General features: G+C 50.1%; 5 protein-coding genes across 6 annotated transcripts; 2 read left to right on the top strand and 3 right to left on the bottom strand.

Annotated features, from left to right (window-relative positions):
• Positions 1–399: 399 nt before the first annotated feature.
• On the bottom strand, positions 400–3,178 carry PV06_03910 (uncharacterized protein). The gene has a single exon (XM_016404736.1). It carries the CDS (start codon positions 3,001–3,003, stop codon positions 448–450), a length of 2,556 nt encoding a protein of 851 aa, XP_016265741.1. The 5' UTR covers positions 3,004–3,178; the 3' UTR covers positions 400–447.
• Positions 3,179–3,366: 188 nt separating this feature from the next.
• PV06_03911 (uncharacterized protein) lies at positions 3,367–5,518 on the bottom strand. Its single transcript, XM_016404737.1, has 2 exons — positions 4,020–5,518; positions 3,367–3,942 (listed from the first exon to the last, which is right to left on the bottom strand). Exons 1-2 carry the CDS (start codon positions 5,206–5,208, stop codon positions 3,458–3,460), a joined length of 1,674 nt encoding a protein of 557 aa, XP_016265742.1. The 5' UTR covers positions 5,209–5,518; the 3' UTR covers positions 3,367–3,457.
• A 422-nt stretch (positions 5,519–5,940) lies between these two features.
• PV06_03912 (uncharacterized protein) lies at positions 5,941–9,271 on the top strand. The gene is made up of 3 exons (XM_016404738.1): positions 5,941–8,092; positions 8,147–8,359; positions 8,418–9,271. Exons 1-3 carry the CDS (start codon positions 6,112–6,114, stop codon positions 9,227–9,229), a joined length of 3,006 nt encoding a protein of 1,001 aa, XP_016265743.1. The 5' UTR covers positions 5,941–6,111; the 3' UTR covers positions 9,230–9,271.
• Positions 9,272–9,645: 374 nt separating this feature from the next.
• PV06_03913 lies at positions 9,646–13,588 on the top strand. 2 transcript variants are annotated; one of them, XM_016404739.1, is made up of 6 exons: positions 9,646–9,721; positions 9,782–9,822; positions 9,876–10,911; positions 10,971–11,376; positions 11,432–11,630; positions 11,693–13,588. In XM_016404739.1, exons 3-6 carry the CDS (start codon positions 10,271–10,273, stop codon positions 12,046–12,048), a joined length of 1,602 nt encoding a protein of 533 aa, XP_016265744.1. In that variant the 5' UTR covers positions 9,646–9,721; positions 9,782–9,822; positions 9,876–10,270; the 3' UTR covers positions 12,049–13,588. The 2 variants fall into 2 exon arrangements, with proteins under 2 accessions (XP_016265744.1, XP_016265745.1); XM_016404740.1 differs by lacking the exon at positions 9,646–9,721 and having other exon boundaries at positions 9,758–9,822.
• On the bottom strand, positions 12,198–13,927 carry PV06_03914 (uncharacterized protein; the record flags this gene model as incomplete). Its single annotated transcript, XM_016404741.1, has 6 exons — positions 12,198–12,378; positions 12,506–12,787; positions 12,879–13,042; positions 13,173–13,251; positions 13,359–13,531; positions 13,634–13,927. The coding sequence occupies 6 exons, from the start codon at positions 13,925–13,927 to the stop codon at positions 12,198–12,200; spliced, it is 1,173 nt and encodes a 390-aa protein (XP_016265746.1).
• Positions 13,928–13,984: the final 57 nt, after the last annotated feature.

A 13,984-nucleotide genomic window follows, 5' to 3' on the forward strand; every position in this document is an offset into this window, starting at 1 on the left:
TAAATTTATCTCTATCGAAATGGAAAGACGCGTTGATAGCGCGCGACCACTCCAAGTCTTCATCATTTATTACAGTAAGGAAAGAATCCATTACTCAGATGTGCGGCTGAACGATGAAGCAGAATGATTAGTTTTGAGGCTGAGTGCGATGGTGGTCGTGCTTTGCCAGCGTTCTACCAAGATGCCCCCCTCCTTTCTTGGCAGACGATGCGAGTACCCTTTATGCAAGGGTCCGAATTAGGGCAGCCTACGCTTTAAATCTGTCATCCTCTAGAGAAGAACGCAGCCTTTTTTCCACTAGGTTTCAAGCGTTGTGAGCATAACATTAATCTGGATTCAGAGGGCGGATATACATTGACTTCCGCTGTGATATGTAGAGGACGGGTCCCCAGAGATACCCTACAATACATCTCAACTCAAGACCCGCTGAGACCCCTGATCTTATCTTCACATACCTTTTCCTGCCAGAATTCTGCGGACTTCACGATTGCCCACCATGTCAGTCTTCTTTGCCACCATATCTTGAAAGCGGGAATTTGGCATATTCTTCACCAATTTCCCCCAGCCTCGCCCCAGCCAAGGGTCGGAAGACACCAGGTCATTGACTGCAGTCAATGTGTCCGAAAGCACGGCCATGCTTTTGGAGTTCCTGCCATTAGTCTGTCGTAGCAGCAGCTCTCTTTTCGCCACAGCTCGCTCGCGTTCCACCAGCCTGCGTTCTATCAGCCGGACAGACTCTTCGTGTCTGCGTTTCCTCTCTTCTGCAAGTTTCTCCCTCTCTTCGAGCTCCCTAATTTTGTCTTCTGCGAGGTTCAACCCGACTTGATGTTGCTTGAGTTTATCCTTAGCGACATCAACTCCGTGATCAAGCTCTTTGACCTGGACTTCCGCGACTGCCGCATCGTTCCTAAGCACCATCCGTGCGAGATTCACTTTGTGTTGTTGATACCGAACTCTCTCTTCTATAACGTCTGCCTCATGCTGAAATTCTGCGAGCTTTAACTCAGCATAATACTGCTGCCGCGTAATTTCATACTTGACAGAATTTATCTCGTTCTTGAGCTCCTTGAGCTTTGCTTCCGCGAGACCCATGTCCATCTGCTGCTGCATGACTTTCTGTTGAGCAGCCTTTACCTCTCCCTCCAGCTCTTTCATCCCAGTCGCAGTGACGTTCACTTCATTCTTCAGCTCTTTTAGTTTCTCACCTCCGGCATCCACCTCTACTCGCTGCTTCAACAAATCTCCCTTGACGGCTTCCACCTTCCTCTCGAGCACTGTTCCCTCGAGAATTTTCCATTCCCTATTACTCACGTCTAGCTCCCTTCGCATGAGCTCTAGCTCTCGTCGCTCAAGCCTCCTCTCTGTTCGATTGATTTGGTCCCCCTCAGAACGCCCTCTTTCAATAGCCATGGGGTTCATTCCTGCAGGCTCAACTTGGAATCCACGCTTCGAAAGTGCTTGGTCAGCTGGAGTAATACCTATCGCCCGAGTCGGTACTGCCACTGAGGGTCTGCGTTCATCCAGTGTCGTCTGCTTTTGCTTCGCTCTCACGAGCGGGGAGAAAGCGGTGGCGACTTCTAACGCCCCTGCAGCGCGGCCAGGAGCTAGAAGATTGTCAGAGTGTACGACACCTAGATTCTCATATGAAGTGTTGTGCTGGACCGTTTGCCAGAGCCAAATGGGGACAGTCACCAGCAGGATGCTGGAGTCGCTCTCGAATATTCCGTGGCAGACCACCTTGCTCGCAACGTTCACCTCGATGCTGGCAATGTTCGATGGCCTGTGTTCGAACATATCCATCCAGTCCGCATCTAGGAGCTGCTCGGCAGGATTTCGCAAACGTATTTTGATTAGAACTCGGACATCGGACAGATCCGTCAGGTTGTTGATGGTGTCCTGCCACAGTCTCGCCTGTGATGTGATCGATGCAGTAGACGAGCCAAGGCCGGAGTCGGTGTCCGCACCTGCTGCAGTAGCGCCGGTCTGCGGAGAAGACTTCCAATTCATGTCTTGGAGGAAAATGCCGGTTCGAAATGAGGGTCCGGAATACCGGCGCCAGAGAGGTGCTTGGACGAGTTTGTAGTGACGTGTCTTCTCCGTAGAAGTGAGAAGAGTATAGTACCAATTGGCACCTTGGCCGCTCTGCCTGGCCCGTTTCCTGAGTTCCTCGGCCAGGGCGGCCGTGAATGAACTCTTCCTCATAGCTGACGCCTCTTCTAGAGCGCTAGAGGCGCCGAGGATTTCAGACCTTTGGTTCCAGATTTCGTATTCGCCTTCCTGAATCATGGCGAGGGCGTAACAGCAGTCGAAGATGAAGAGAACGTCGGCGCGCATGTTCATCAATATCGGTTGACACTGTCGGAATTGCAAACGATGAGTCGGGCTCGATTGCGTCGGCTGCCACACGTACGGCGCCGCTGTATCTCCGGGTTTCTTGCCATCCAGAGTACCGCCGTGTCCGACATAGTACAAAATGAGGAGGTTTGATTCATCCTGTTTGCTGACTATCCGGATCGCCTCGTCCAGTTTGTCCTTGAATTCGTTATAGATGTCGACATTCGCCTTTTTGGAATCGGGGTGGTTGTCGAGAATATGGGTCTCCACCTTGTAGTTGTAATCCTTGAAAACAGCTCCTAGTTCGTCGGCATGTTTCCTCAAGTGGCTAACATCGCTCACTTCCCAATACGCCATGAGGACCACGACATTTTTGTACTGTACGTCAACCGCCGGCAATTTCCTCAAAGCGTTGTTCATATCATCCCTCCACGTCTTCAGATTATCCAGATGGTCCTTTGTTGGCGGGATGCAGCCGCATTCCACAAGTGTTTTACCCGTAAGAATTGCATTGACAGCCTCGTCATCTGGAACAGACTCTCCCTCGGCGACGTTGTCATTGTGCTGTTGTTCTTCGCTCTGGCGACCCAACTGCTCGATGTCGTTCTGCGCAACTTCCATAATCCTACCAGCCTTTTCGGCACCCGAGTCAGGAGTCGCGCTACTCATAGTGACATGTTAAATTGTCTTGGGCCTCGTGCTGGTTATGTCTCGGCTAGATATCAATTTGCGAACGCTTCTCAGTGGAAGAGCTATAACAACGCTGGCAGCTCTACCCAACTCTCTCAAGTCCCCTCAGGATCCTAGAATCTTGGACTCCGAACCTAAGAACGGGACTGAGCCATGGCTGATAAAAAGAACAAACAGAGTGAGTATCGGGCTGCCCGAGTGGGCTGAGCAGCTGACCGTCAGGCTGAGCCCAAGTTGAGGAGGGTCACATGACATCAAGTAAAGCGGCAATATTGGCATTTACATAAACGGTTGCCAACGCGTGCTCAGCTTGACTGCAGAACACCGAGTCACCTTGCTCCAGTGCGGTGTTAAAATAAGAGGATGTAATATTGAAGATATCCGCGTAGACGCCTATAGATCTTTATCGGGTAGCACCCTTGATCGTCGCACGTCATACAGTGGTAACCTCTTTATCCACAGTTTTCGAATCCCTAGGATAGCTAAGCTGCCCTTCTTTCTCCTCGGAATCCGTCTCTTCCAGCAGTGATACACCAAGCTTGGAAGCTTCCTCACTCGTAAAAGTACTGTAGTAGTCCATGTCGTCGTATGCACCGAGACCTTTGGGTGGGAATACCTTATTCAATCCATAATAGAGGGTGAAACTGATTGCCAGGCCCAATGGAAATGCAAGATAAAACATATCCATGCACGCTTTCGGGACAACCACGGTTTTATTGACGTTGGCAATGAATCCAGGCAGCTGTGGAGCCCACCCACAAACCCATGCCACAAAGGCGCGGGGGTTGACGCCATGGAAGTAATAGTAGATACCTGCCGGAGAAGGAGTATACAGGTCCGTCAACTTGATCTTTCGCGAGCGGATGAGGAAGTAATCGCAGATCTGGATGCCGCACATAGGTCCGAGAAACACGGAGTCTACAGTAAGAAATAGTCATTAGCTTTCTTGCCGGCCCGGGGGGGATCATGTCGAATCATCGGATATAGGGACTTACAGGCACCCATGACACTGATAAAAGTCCCAGCTGACGCAAGTAACTCCCATGGACACATGGCAATCGAGATGATCAAAGCCAAGTATGCTCCTCGCCTGATGTTGAAGAACTTGGGGAATAGACCTGCCAGATCCATACCAGCGGAAAAGGCATTGTCGATCGTGTTGATGGCCAACTGGCAAACCACCAGCCCACAGCCACCAAAGAAGGCAGCAGCTCGTGACTTGGCATTGTAGTCGGCATCGAGCCAGTGAAGGAGAAGGTCAGGTGGATTCCAGTAAGCTTGACCGTAGAGTTGAATGGAGGCTGAACTTGTGAGGCAGCCGAACAGAGGCAGAATTGTGCCCAGTGTGAGAATGGAGAACCACTGCCCAAATATCTGATCGCCCGGCTTGCGAGCGAATCGAGAATAGTCGGCTTGGTTTGTGAGCCCGACAGCAATACCCCCAATGACCGTCGTTATGCCCTGCACGATGGCCCACCCTAGTTGACTGCCGGATTGAGCCTGCGCAGGGGCCGACAAGAGAGGGCCACCTCCGTGAGCTGTAGAAAGGACGTAAATCATCATCGAGATGAGTGTGACAATCGAGATGGTGTTCATCACGAAGAGTAGACGCCTCGTCTTTTCAGGGGGGATGTAGAGCATCGGTATAGTTATGATGTTGTATACAATCCACCCAGTCAACAACTTCGTGGTTGTGTTTGCAGACTCGGGTAGTGTGTTCTTCATATGGTGGAAGGAGGAGAATATCGAGCTGAGTACTGCAGACACGCAAAGACCACCGGTCCAGGATTGTACGCAGAACCAAGTCAGACTCAGAACAATACGTTGGACAATTATGAGATAGGCACCCCAGACACCCCAGATCCCCCGCGAGAGGACCGGGAAGCCAATGTGCCAGGTCGCACCGACCATACCATTGCAGATTGCAACTCCAGCCATGATGATTTTGCCGATGATGACCGCGATCATAGTCTGCCACACCGACAGGCCGACGGCAATCAAGGAAGCACCCAGTTGCCAATTGCTCAGAGCGATTTGGTTGATTGCCCAGAATGACAAGTACGCCCAGGTGTCCCAGAGGCGCCGGGAGGGAGGAAGCGGTCGGATATCATCGTTGATCCAGACTGACGACTCTCCAGGGAGCCGCAGGTGGAATTGTCGTGACTTGAAGCTTGGTATCTTCATGTTGCTGAGCTTAGGAAGAGGATTGCAGTACAAGGCGTGGACGAGGCTGCTCTACGATTTATGTGCGGTGGGCGAGGAATAGAAGTAGCATTTCTTTTAGGACTGCCTAAGGCCTGTTATACTGGCCCGATGGAATGATAAGTCGATGTATTCACTCCATGTGAGCAGATAGTTGAGGAGGAACGTTATCGAACGACCAGACCATAAGAAAGCCACAAGATAGGGAATATTGTCTGAAAGAGTGTAATGGTAAAATGCAATATTCGTGATACAACGGAGGCTCTAGACCCAGATTGCGAGGCAACCCGTGCGTAGCCTGCTACTGGGTTCGGAAGCAAACATATTCGTTGTCTAGGCTAGGCCACGCCACCCCTAGAAGATAACCTTTCTTTCAAGCCATTTTGCTTTCGCCATGCCCGGGACGTTTTGTGAAGATGGGGTCGTCGCCTATCTCGGCAGATGAGCAGCCAATAATCAAGGCTGAAGAGAGGCGGATATCAGCGAGGTACCTATCTGAACCTATCAGTGATAATCTAGAACGAATCAGAGCACATCGGAGGAAAAATGAGGGACCAAATCTCTGGGCTGATCAGCTTGGCCGAAGTGTGGAGCCCCAGTCTCCCTCATTGTGAACTTGTTCCGGTCCGTTTTATGGTCCATGCGTATTCGTTGGGCCAAAAAAACACACATACAAATGAGAAGACGTAAACTCTGCCATTCCTTCCAACCTATCCTGGGCGTAGGAGTGAGAGGATTGCTTATTTCGATCTGGCCCATACACAACCCCTGCATGCAGTTTACCTAACCAGCCCTCGACGAAAGGTATCTTGGACGAAAGGTTATATTGATATCAATCTCTGGCAAAGTTGGTCTTCCATAGCAAAAAGAAACCCCTGTGAAGCAATGGGCTCAATAAGGACAAAACGGGCACTTAGGATCGGTGTCGACGTTGGTGGCACCAATACCGATGCTGTGCTGCTCGACCTGGACGCTGTTGATCAGCCAGACCGTGGAGTCTTGGCCTTTCATAAAACACCAACATCGAGTCCTAATGTTACAGATGGCATTGAAACGGCAGTAGGGAATGTTCTCGGTCAAGCGGGTGACTGCATTTCTGAAATCAGCTGCCTTGTCGTAGGTACGACGCACTTTCTCAACGCTGTGATCGAACGCGATAGGCATCGACTTTCAAAGGTTGCCGTAATTCGACTGTCAAAGAGCTTTACCAAAGACATCCCACCTTTTTCGGATTTTCCGCCTGCATTAGCCAGCATTCTCCATGGGTATCATGCGTTCATCGATGGCGGTCTTCACATTGACGGCTCCCAGGAAGCCCCAGTCAACGAAATGCAAGTCTTAAAGGAGTGCGAGACGATCGAGAAGCTAGGAATCAAGGCCGTTGTTATCTCAGGCATATTCTCTCCCATCGACCAGCACTTCCACCAAGAGCAGTCCGTTCGTCGAATCATGCAAGAACGATTACCTGATGTAGACATCGTCTGCTCTTCCGAGGTTTCAAACATTGGTTTGTTGGAAAGGGAAAACGCGTCAATTTTAAATGCCTCAATCATGAAGTTTGCTCGACGCACCATCCGGGGATTCCGCGCTGCCATGAGACGTTTGGGCCTCGACTGCACTCTTTTCATCTCCCAGAATGACGGCACAGTCATCGACGCCCACTTGGCTGCAAAGTTACCCATCAAGACGTTTTCTTCGGGTCCCACGAACTCCATGCGTGGAGCGGCATATCTGGGTCTTGGAAGAAGGGGAACGCCAGGTGAGACGCACACTGCGACAATAGTAGTTGACGTCGGTGGTACGACAACGGACTGTGGTGTTCTGTTACCATCGGGTTTTCCTCGCGCTGCGGCTGCCTATGTCAATGTGGCTGGAGTGACGATGAATTTCAGCATGCCTCATTTAGAGTCTATCGGCCTAGGAGGTGGGTCGATAGTTCGTGAACGAGGGAATGATGTGTCTATTGGGCCGGACTCGGTTGGGTACCAGCTGACTGAAAAGTCGAAAGTCTTTGGCGGAGACACTTTAACAACAACTGATATTGCAGCGGCAGGAGGCCTTGAAATTGGAGATGGATCCTTGGTTGACCATATCACACCCGAAATGATTCAGCGCGTCCGGGCCAAGACGAAGAAAATGCTTGAACGTGTTATCGACCGACTCAAGCTCACACCAGCGCCCCTTCCACTACTTCTAGTTGGTGGAGGTTCTATTGTTTGCCCTGAAGAACTCGATGGCGTGTCTCAAGTGGTGGTTCCGAAATTTCATTCCGTGGCCAATGCCGTCGGGGCTGCAATCTCCAGGGTTTGTGGATCAGTGGATGCTATTTACAATATTGCAGAGGCTCCATTGTCAGAGGTGTTGGAAGATGCAAAGACTCAGGCTCTGGCAAATGCAGTCAAGGCCGGGGCTGATGCAAGTAATTTGAGTGTGGTCGAACTTGACACTCTTCCCATCCCATACGTCTCCGGACAGCTTCGAGTTATCGCGAAAGCCGTTGGCGATCTTTCGCTGGATTATGTCGCTGAAAGCAAAGGTCGCTCCGAAACGGAGACCGAGGTGGAGGAGAGCCTTATGGAGGCGACAAGAGATGTGAATCCATCCATGAAGGAAGAAAGCGGTATCGGCAAATTTGACTTTGATGCTTATCGCCCTCTAGTCAAGCGCAACGAAAAATCTGGCGTCCCAGAATGGTTTGTCTCGGAAACTGATATCGAGTGGCTAAGCATAGGATGCTACATCTTGGGATGTGCCGGTGGTGGCTCACCCAAATCCGAATTCCTGAAGCTTCGAGATCAATTGCGTGGAGGTTCGTCGGTTCGCATCATTGATAGCTCGTCCCTGCAAGATGATGCCACAATCTACTGTAAGTTCGGACGAACTCAGTATTCTCTCTTTTCAATTGCTAACACGACCGTAGGGGGTGGAATGATGGGTTCACCAGCAGTGTCAATCGAGAGGCTGAATTCGTCGGAATGCATAACTGCTGTGGGAGACCTGATGGAATACATGGGCCATCAATCATTCGATGCCATTATGGGTCTGGAAATTGGAGGTGCTAACGGGCTCGAGCCTCTACTGATCGGATCTTCGCAAGCATTCGATCGACCAGTCATCGACGCTGACTGGATGGGTGAGTGCACCAACTAAGCCACTTCCGACCGAGTGAGAATTTCACTAACGAGCTAAAGGTCGAGCATATCCGACATATTGGCAAACAACGATCGCAGTACACGAAAGTGGACAGTTGACTCCATGCGCAATTGCTTCAGGTGACGGGAAAACCATCATTATGACGAAGTCGCCCGACGATGAGATAGTGGATCGTGCCTTGCGGGCATCCTGCTCAGAAATGGGGTCCAGAGTTGGAATGGCAGCTAGGCCAACAACGACAGATCGTGTGAAGGCATTTGGAGTTATCAATACCTTGTCTCTAGCCTGGCGTATTGGTAGGACAGTAGCACGGGCTCAACAAGAAAGCACCATCCATACTGTTGCTGAACAGATCATTGACGAGGTTGGAGGCCCAACAACAGCAAAGATTTTGTTCCGAGGTAAGATAACTGCAGTGGAGCGAAGGATTTACAAAGGACATTCATACGGAGAGATCACCATCAGTCAAACCGACAAAGATGAAGAGGAAGAGGGACATGAAAAGCCAGCGGTCGCTCAAGGTGGTGTAGTCAAAATTCCGTTCAAGAACGAGAATATATACGCAAAACACATCGCCGATGATGGTACCGAAACGTACCTAGCAACGGTGCCTGACTTGATATCTGTTCTCGACACACAATCTGGGTGTGCCCTCGGCGTTCCGGAATTTCGATATGGTCTGTTGGTGACAGTCCTAGGAATAACATGCTCACCACGTTGGTCGAACACGAAGAGAGGCTTGGAGTATGGTGGGCCGGAAGCTTTTGGATACAAGATCGATTACAAACCCTTGGGGGTGTTTGTCGAACCCAAGAGCGTGGTTCTGGAGTATGCCGACGCCGTTGCTTAGATATATAATGCAAGAGAAGAGACCAATAGCGAAATGTTGCACTCTTAATACTCTAGATTCTAGCAGGCGAGAAGAAATTCCAGTAGGAACTTGGAAGAGCAATTCGTCTCTTGTTGCGTCACCGTACCCCACTAAGCCTATAATAGACTAGTCACCCACGGTGGAGTACTTTTCATTTCGTCCGCAGATTGAACTTCTTTTTCATCCCTCCCCACCATTCAATATCCTTCTCATCAGACTGCAATCAATATTGACATTATTGCAGACCAGTTCCAAGATCGACTTGCTATACGGATGCTCTATAGATATAGGGGCTGCCGACGTCTCCTCTGACCATGTCATTAACGCGAGTTCGTGGCGCGAGAGGATGACCGGCTAAATGTGGCAGACTCCATCTCTATCAACAGCCTCTCCTCCGACGGGGGTACCCCATGGGTCGCTTGAGGACCAAAGGCCTGCACCGATATACTATGCCCCACGGAGAAAGCAAGCGTTCGTCACTCCCACTTTACTGACTAGCGAGTACTGCTGATTCAAGATTTAACACAACAGATGCACACGATGCCACTCGAAAAGAATAAAGTGCCTGGGTGGTAAGCAAAGCTCTGCGGGAAACCCCAAATACTCAAAGCTAATATTAATGCAGGTGTGCCATGCAGAAACTGTTCACTTTCCAATTCGCCATGTATATTTCCACCTCAGCGCAAGTCTCGCAGTTCAGTTGGTCAGTCAAGTCCGTTTCTACTGTCCAACAGCCTCGGAGAGAGTCAATCTGCGATATCATCTGCCATCAACGGCATCTTACCCCCCGCAACCTCAAAATCAGGCAACTATCGCCGCTCAGAGAAGGACTTTAGCTCAAATCGATCCAGCAATAGCAACCAGGCATCGAGGCAGACCTACTGTGCCAGTCCTTCCTGCCGGACATTTATCGAGCAGTTTGTCAATTGGGCAGCGGTACAAAGGGCCCAGCTCACTACCTTTGCCGATGATTCCTTTGACCCAGAATGGGCTTCGCTTGGACATTCAGAGTTTGGCCCGATGCATCCCGGATTGGAAATATCTATCGAAACCGAGGTCTCTCGTTCTTCGGCCCTGACGGAATCCAAAAGGCCGATCAAGATTCGTCTGCCACCGTATAACCACAGTATCTATCTGATCCAGTGCGCCGAAGCTGCCATTGGCCACGATCAGCATTACTTTCGACGACGACATCTTCGGGCCAGAGTCCGCCAAATGTATGAAGATCCAGAGTCTAGTCGAAGTAAAGATCATGGTTGGCTATGCTATTGGCTTGCCGCACTTGCACTCGGAGAGCTATACAAGGGCAACGGAGGCGCCAGTGGTGCTAACAATTCTCTTGACGTCGACCCCATATTATTGGATACGGCCAAAGAGCCTCCAGGTTCTGAATATTACCACCAGTCCATTGCTTTTCTCCAACAGGTGGCCGAAAATCCCGATATACAATATATTGAGACACTATGCTTACTGACCATGTACGCCTTTTCCATGGACAAGATCAACACAGCTTACATGTACAACGGTATCGGGCTGCGTGCGGCATTGTCATTGGGCTTGCACCGAAGTCACTTGGATTTCCCATCAGATCGCTCAGATCTCACTGTGGCGGAGCTCGAATATCAGAGACGGGTATTTTGGACCGTTTACTACCAGGACCTGTAGGTTCACCGAAATCATTCATTTCCCTACAAGACGAACTAACCTCCTTTCCTCCCAGGCTCACCACAACCACTACCGGTCGCCCTTGGGGAATCTTGGATGACGAAATCACCATCGAATACGCTGATTCTAGCCGTCTTGCTGGCGACTCACTACTAGATTTCTTCGATTCCGACGAGTCCAATGCACACCTAGAACTGATGCGTCTAAGAGGACAGGCGTATTCTTCCTTGTACGGCTACGCGGGTACTGCTATCAACCCATATTCCCATATATCGTTGTTCAACTTCGACCTGGGGAATTCTCTGTCGCAGCAGCACCTGGACAAAATAGATGAATTTCACCAAGGTTTAATCGCATGGCAGCAGGAGCTTTTGCCGAAGATGAAATTGCTTCGAAGCTGGGACGGCTCGTTGATGAATCTGAATCGGGTTAATGCCAGTCTACATCTCATTTATCACCAGGTATGTTCTCACTGCCCAGAGATTCTCCTCGTCACCTCGCTGACATATACAATAGACCATTCTTGTGCTTCTCAGACCGGCATTGGTCAATATCCACAATGACAGGTTTGATGCGCGAAGTAAAGGATTTACGAGTGTCATTGACCTTTTTCCCGGATCCAAAACAATGCTGCAAGCATTCTATTCCGCCACCTTGGAATCCGCCCGTGAAACTGCCAGGATTCTGGAATGGTTGCAGTACCAGAGTATTCTTTGTTAGTTCACCCTGCAAGCTGTTATGGTCTTGGCGAACCATGCTAATCAACGTTTTGTCTAGCGATTCATTCCTATTTCGATGCCAGCTACGCATTTACTGCCGCCATTGTCTTGTATCTTACCAAGCAACTACGAACGTTCACGTATCCTGGACTGGATCCGTTGTTATTCACCGACGATGACCAGTATGCGTTGGACACCGTGCTTCGCATCCTTCAACTTCAGAGTTCGGCGGGTAACATCCCGGCGAGAGACTTCGAAAAAAGACTGCGACTGCTGGAGAGCAACCTTTCCGCTCTAGAAGCAGCGCTCGCGAACCACGTGTGCTTGGATGAGCTCAACTTTGACATCGATCATTTGGATGCACGGATGCCGTCGTTGACGGGGCCTACGGAGACACCCTACGCAGGCCCATGATCGTTTAATCACAGCACTTGGTCGGCCTTAGATGCGTTCAATTAAGAAGGCCGCAACCGCCAGTCATGTGAGCCGCTAAGCGTCGCATCTGCTTGTGTCTGGCCATTCACTCCTCACTAAGAATCGTGGCTATGGAAGTGAATGCCCACCTACGGGTTTTGGGGGAAATCCAATTGTCCCATGCTGATTTTCTCGGCTTTTTGCTTCGCCGCAGCAACCTCTTGGTCCATGACACCCCAAGCAAAAGGCCCATCGTCGATGATAGTTGCTCTTCGTACGTCACGAGCAGTCATACTCGCGGTATATGGATTGGCGCGGTGCATCGACTGGCTATATATTATCACACGTCAGCATTGTCCATGACCTAAGATGCACTTATAGACAGGTGCATGTTGCTAGGATCTGGGCCAAGTCATGACATCAAATAGTGAGGGGTTGCTCCAGGCCACGAACTTACCGATTGTCCCACCAGACCATATCGCCACCATCCAACCACTCCATGCTGAAGACATATTTCGGTTGCGTACACCAATCAATCAATTTCCAAATCAATTTTTGACTGTCTTCGTATGACCATCCCACGATGAGCTTGGCGTGGGCAGCAATATACAGTGCCTTCCGCCCTTGTGCGGGAGCTTGTTGAACCAAACGGTGGTACGCGGGGGGTTTTGTCGCTCGTTCTTGCGGCAAAGGCTCTTTGAAGATTGTCGGCGATCCTAATCGACGCGAATGCCAGAGACTGTGTGTCGACGAGAGTAAGAACGTCAGTTTGAGTGTCAGACGGAAACTAAGAGTGGTGGATAGCAAGGACAGAAGGGACAATGCCTTACTCATGCTCCACCACCAGGTCATCTAACATTCCCTTGACTGCTTGCGGGAGGTCTTCGTATGCTTGTCGCGTGTCGGCAAAATGCGTCCAGGACCCGCCCCTAGCAGGAGTTCCGTGTGACAAGAGAAGAGAATACTTGGAGCGTTCTTGGTGGTATGAGGAGTCCTGTATCGATCATCAGCCAGGAATCTGCAAGAGGTTGACTGCCACTAGGACTGCCACTAGCAAGACCAGAGCACACTCTGGGAAACCACCAGTGTTGATGGCGAGAACGAGGTGAAGAGGAGCTTCTTACCGTGTGCCACAATGCATTTCCGAGGCTGTGGTGCCATCTGCGAGAGTTTGGTTGCACAATGCTCCCGTCTCGATTGATACTGTAGATTGAGATGCAAAAACTATGATCAGTCCTCGGAACGGGGCTTGAAAATAGCGCAATTTGTGGGAATGATTGTTTCTCTCAGTTGAAGGGTAAATGACATACTTGCTAACGTCCCAAAGAAATGGGTCTCCTATTCGATCGTTCTCACGACCATAAAAGAAGGGATTAATTTCCAGTTTCTGCCCAAGTTGTTGCGAGAAAGCGACGTGTCGGTTGTTATCGAGACCCGTTTTACGAAAGATGAGCACGGCGTACTCATCTTGTATTTCTATTAGCTGGAGATGGATGATCGAGGTCAGTGTTTCAGATCCAGAGAAAGAAAAACTCAGAAAGGCATATCATAGCTCTGGCAGAGACGGGATTTCCCTGTTGCTCACCTGTGCAATTATATCTTCCGGTATTGGTCTGCTCCAATCTATACCGTCGACCTGGGCTCCAAACGATGTACTCCTGGTAGAGCTCTCTGTACAAGGGTGCAAAACCGGCGTGATCGTGAGGGAACCCTTTCTATATGATTTGGAACTGTCATGCACAACCTCACTCCGAGGTTTCTCTCCAGATCCTTCAAGACGGAGCATGAGTGATGATGATGATGATGACTCTGCCTCAGGACACGTGTTTGCGTAAACTCGAGGCATGCTGTAGATGTTTGTCTCAGTGAAAGTAGACATTTTTGGGTAGAAAATAGTGAGCCAAGGCAGTTGAATGTAAAATTATCGGTTTGTCGA

This window comes from Exophiala oligosperma (genome assembly GCF_000835515.1).
Source record: "Exophiala oligosperma strain CBS 72588 unplaced genomic scaffold supercont1.3, whole genome shotgun sequence".
NCBI lineage: Eukaryota > Fungi > Ascomycota > Eurotiomycetes > Chaetothyriales > Herpotrichiellaceae > Exophiala > Exophiala oligosperma.

Bases quoted from the DNA above. Each gene is read 5' to 3' on its own strand.
- PV06_03910 (XM_016404736.1), bottom strand. From the start codon at position 3,003: ATGAGTAGCGCGACTCCTGACTCGGGTGCCGAAAAGGCTGGTAGGATT.
- PV06_03911 (XM_016404737.1), bottom strand. From the start codon at position 5,208: ATGAAGATACCAAGCTTCAAGTCACGACAATTCCACCTGCGGCTCCCT. The intron at 3,943-4,019 runs GTAAGTCCCTAT...TTCTTACTGTAG, and splicing joins TATCAGTGTCATGGGTGCCT to ACTCCGTGTTTCTCGGACCT.
- PV06_03912 (XM_016404738.1), top strand. From the start codon at position 6,112: ATGGGCTCAATAAGGACAAAACGGGCACTTAGGATCGGTGTCGACGTT. The intron at 8,093-8,146 runs GTAAGTTCGGAC...ACACGACCGTAG, and splicing joins AGATGATGCCACAATCTACT to GGGGTGGAATGATGGGTTCA. The intron at 8,360-8,417 runs GTGAGTGCACCA...AACGAGCTAAAG, and splicing joins CATCGACGCTGACTGGATGG to GTCGAGCATATCCGACATAT.
- PV06_03913 (XM_016404739.1), top strand. From the start codon at position 10,271: ATGCATCCCGGATTGGAAATATCTATCGAAACCGAGGTCTCTCGTTCT. The intron at 10,912-10,970 runs GTAGGTTCACCG...CTTTCCTCCCAG, and splicing joins ACCGTTTACTACCAGGACCT to GCTCACCACAACCACTACCG. The intron at 11,631-11,692 runs GTTAGTTCACCC...CGTTTTGTCTAG, and splicing joins GCAGTACCAGAGTATTCTTT to CGATTCATTCCTATTTCGAT.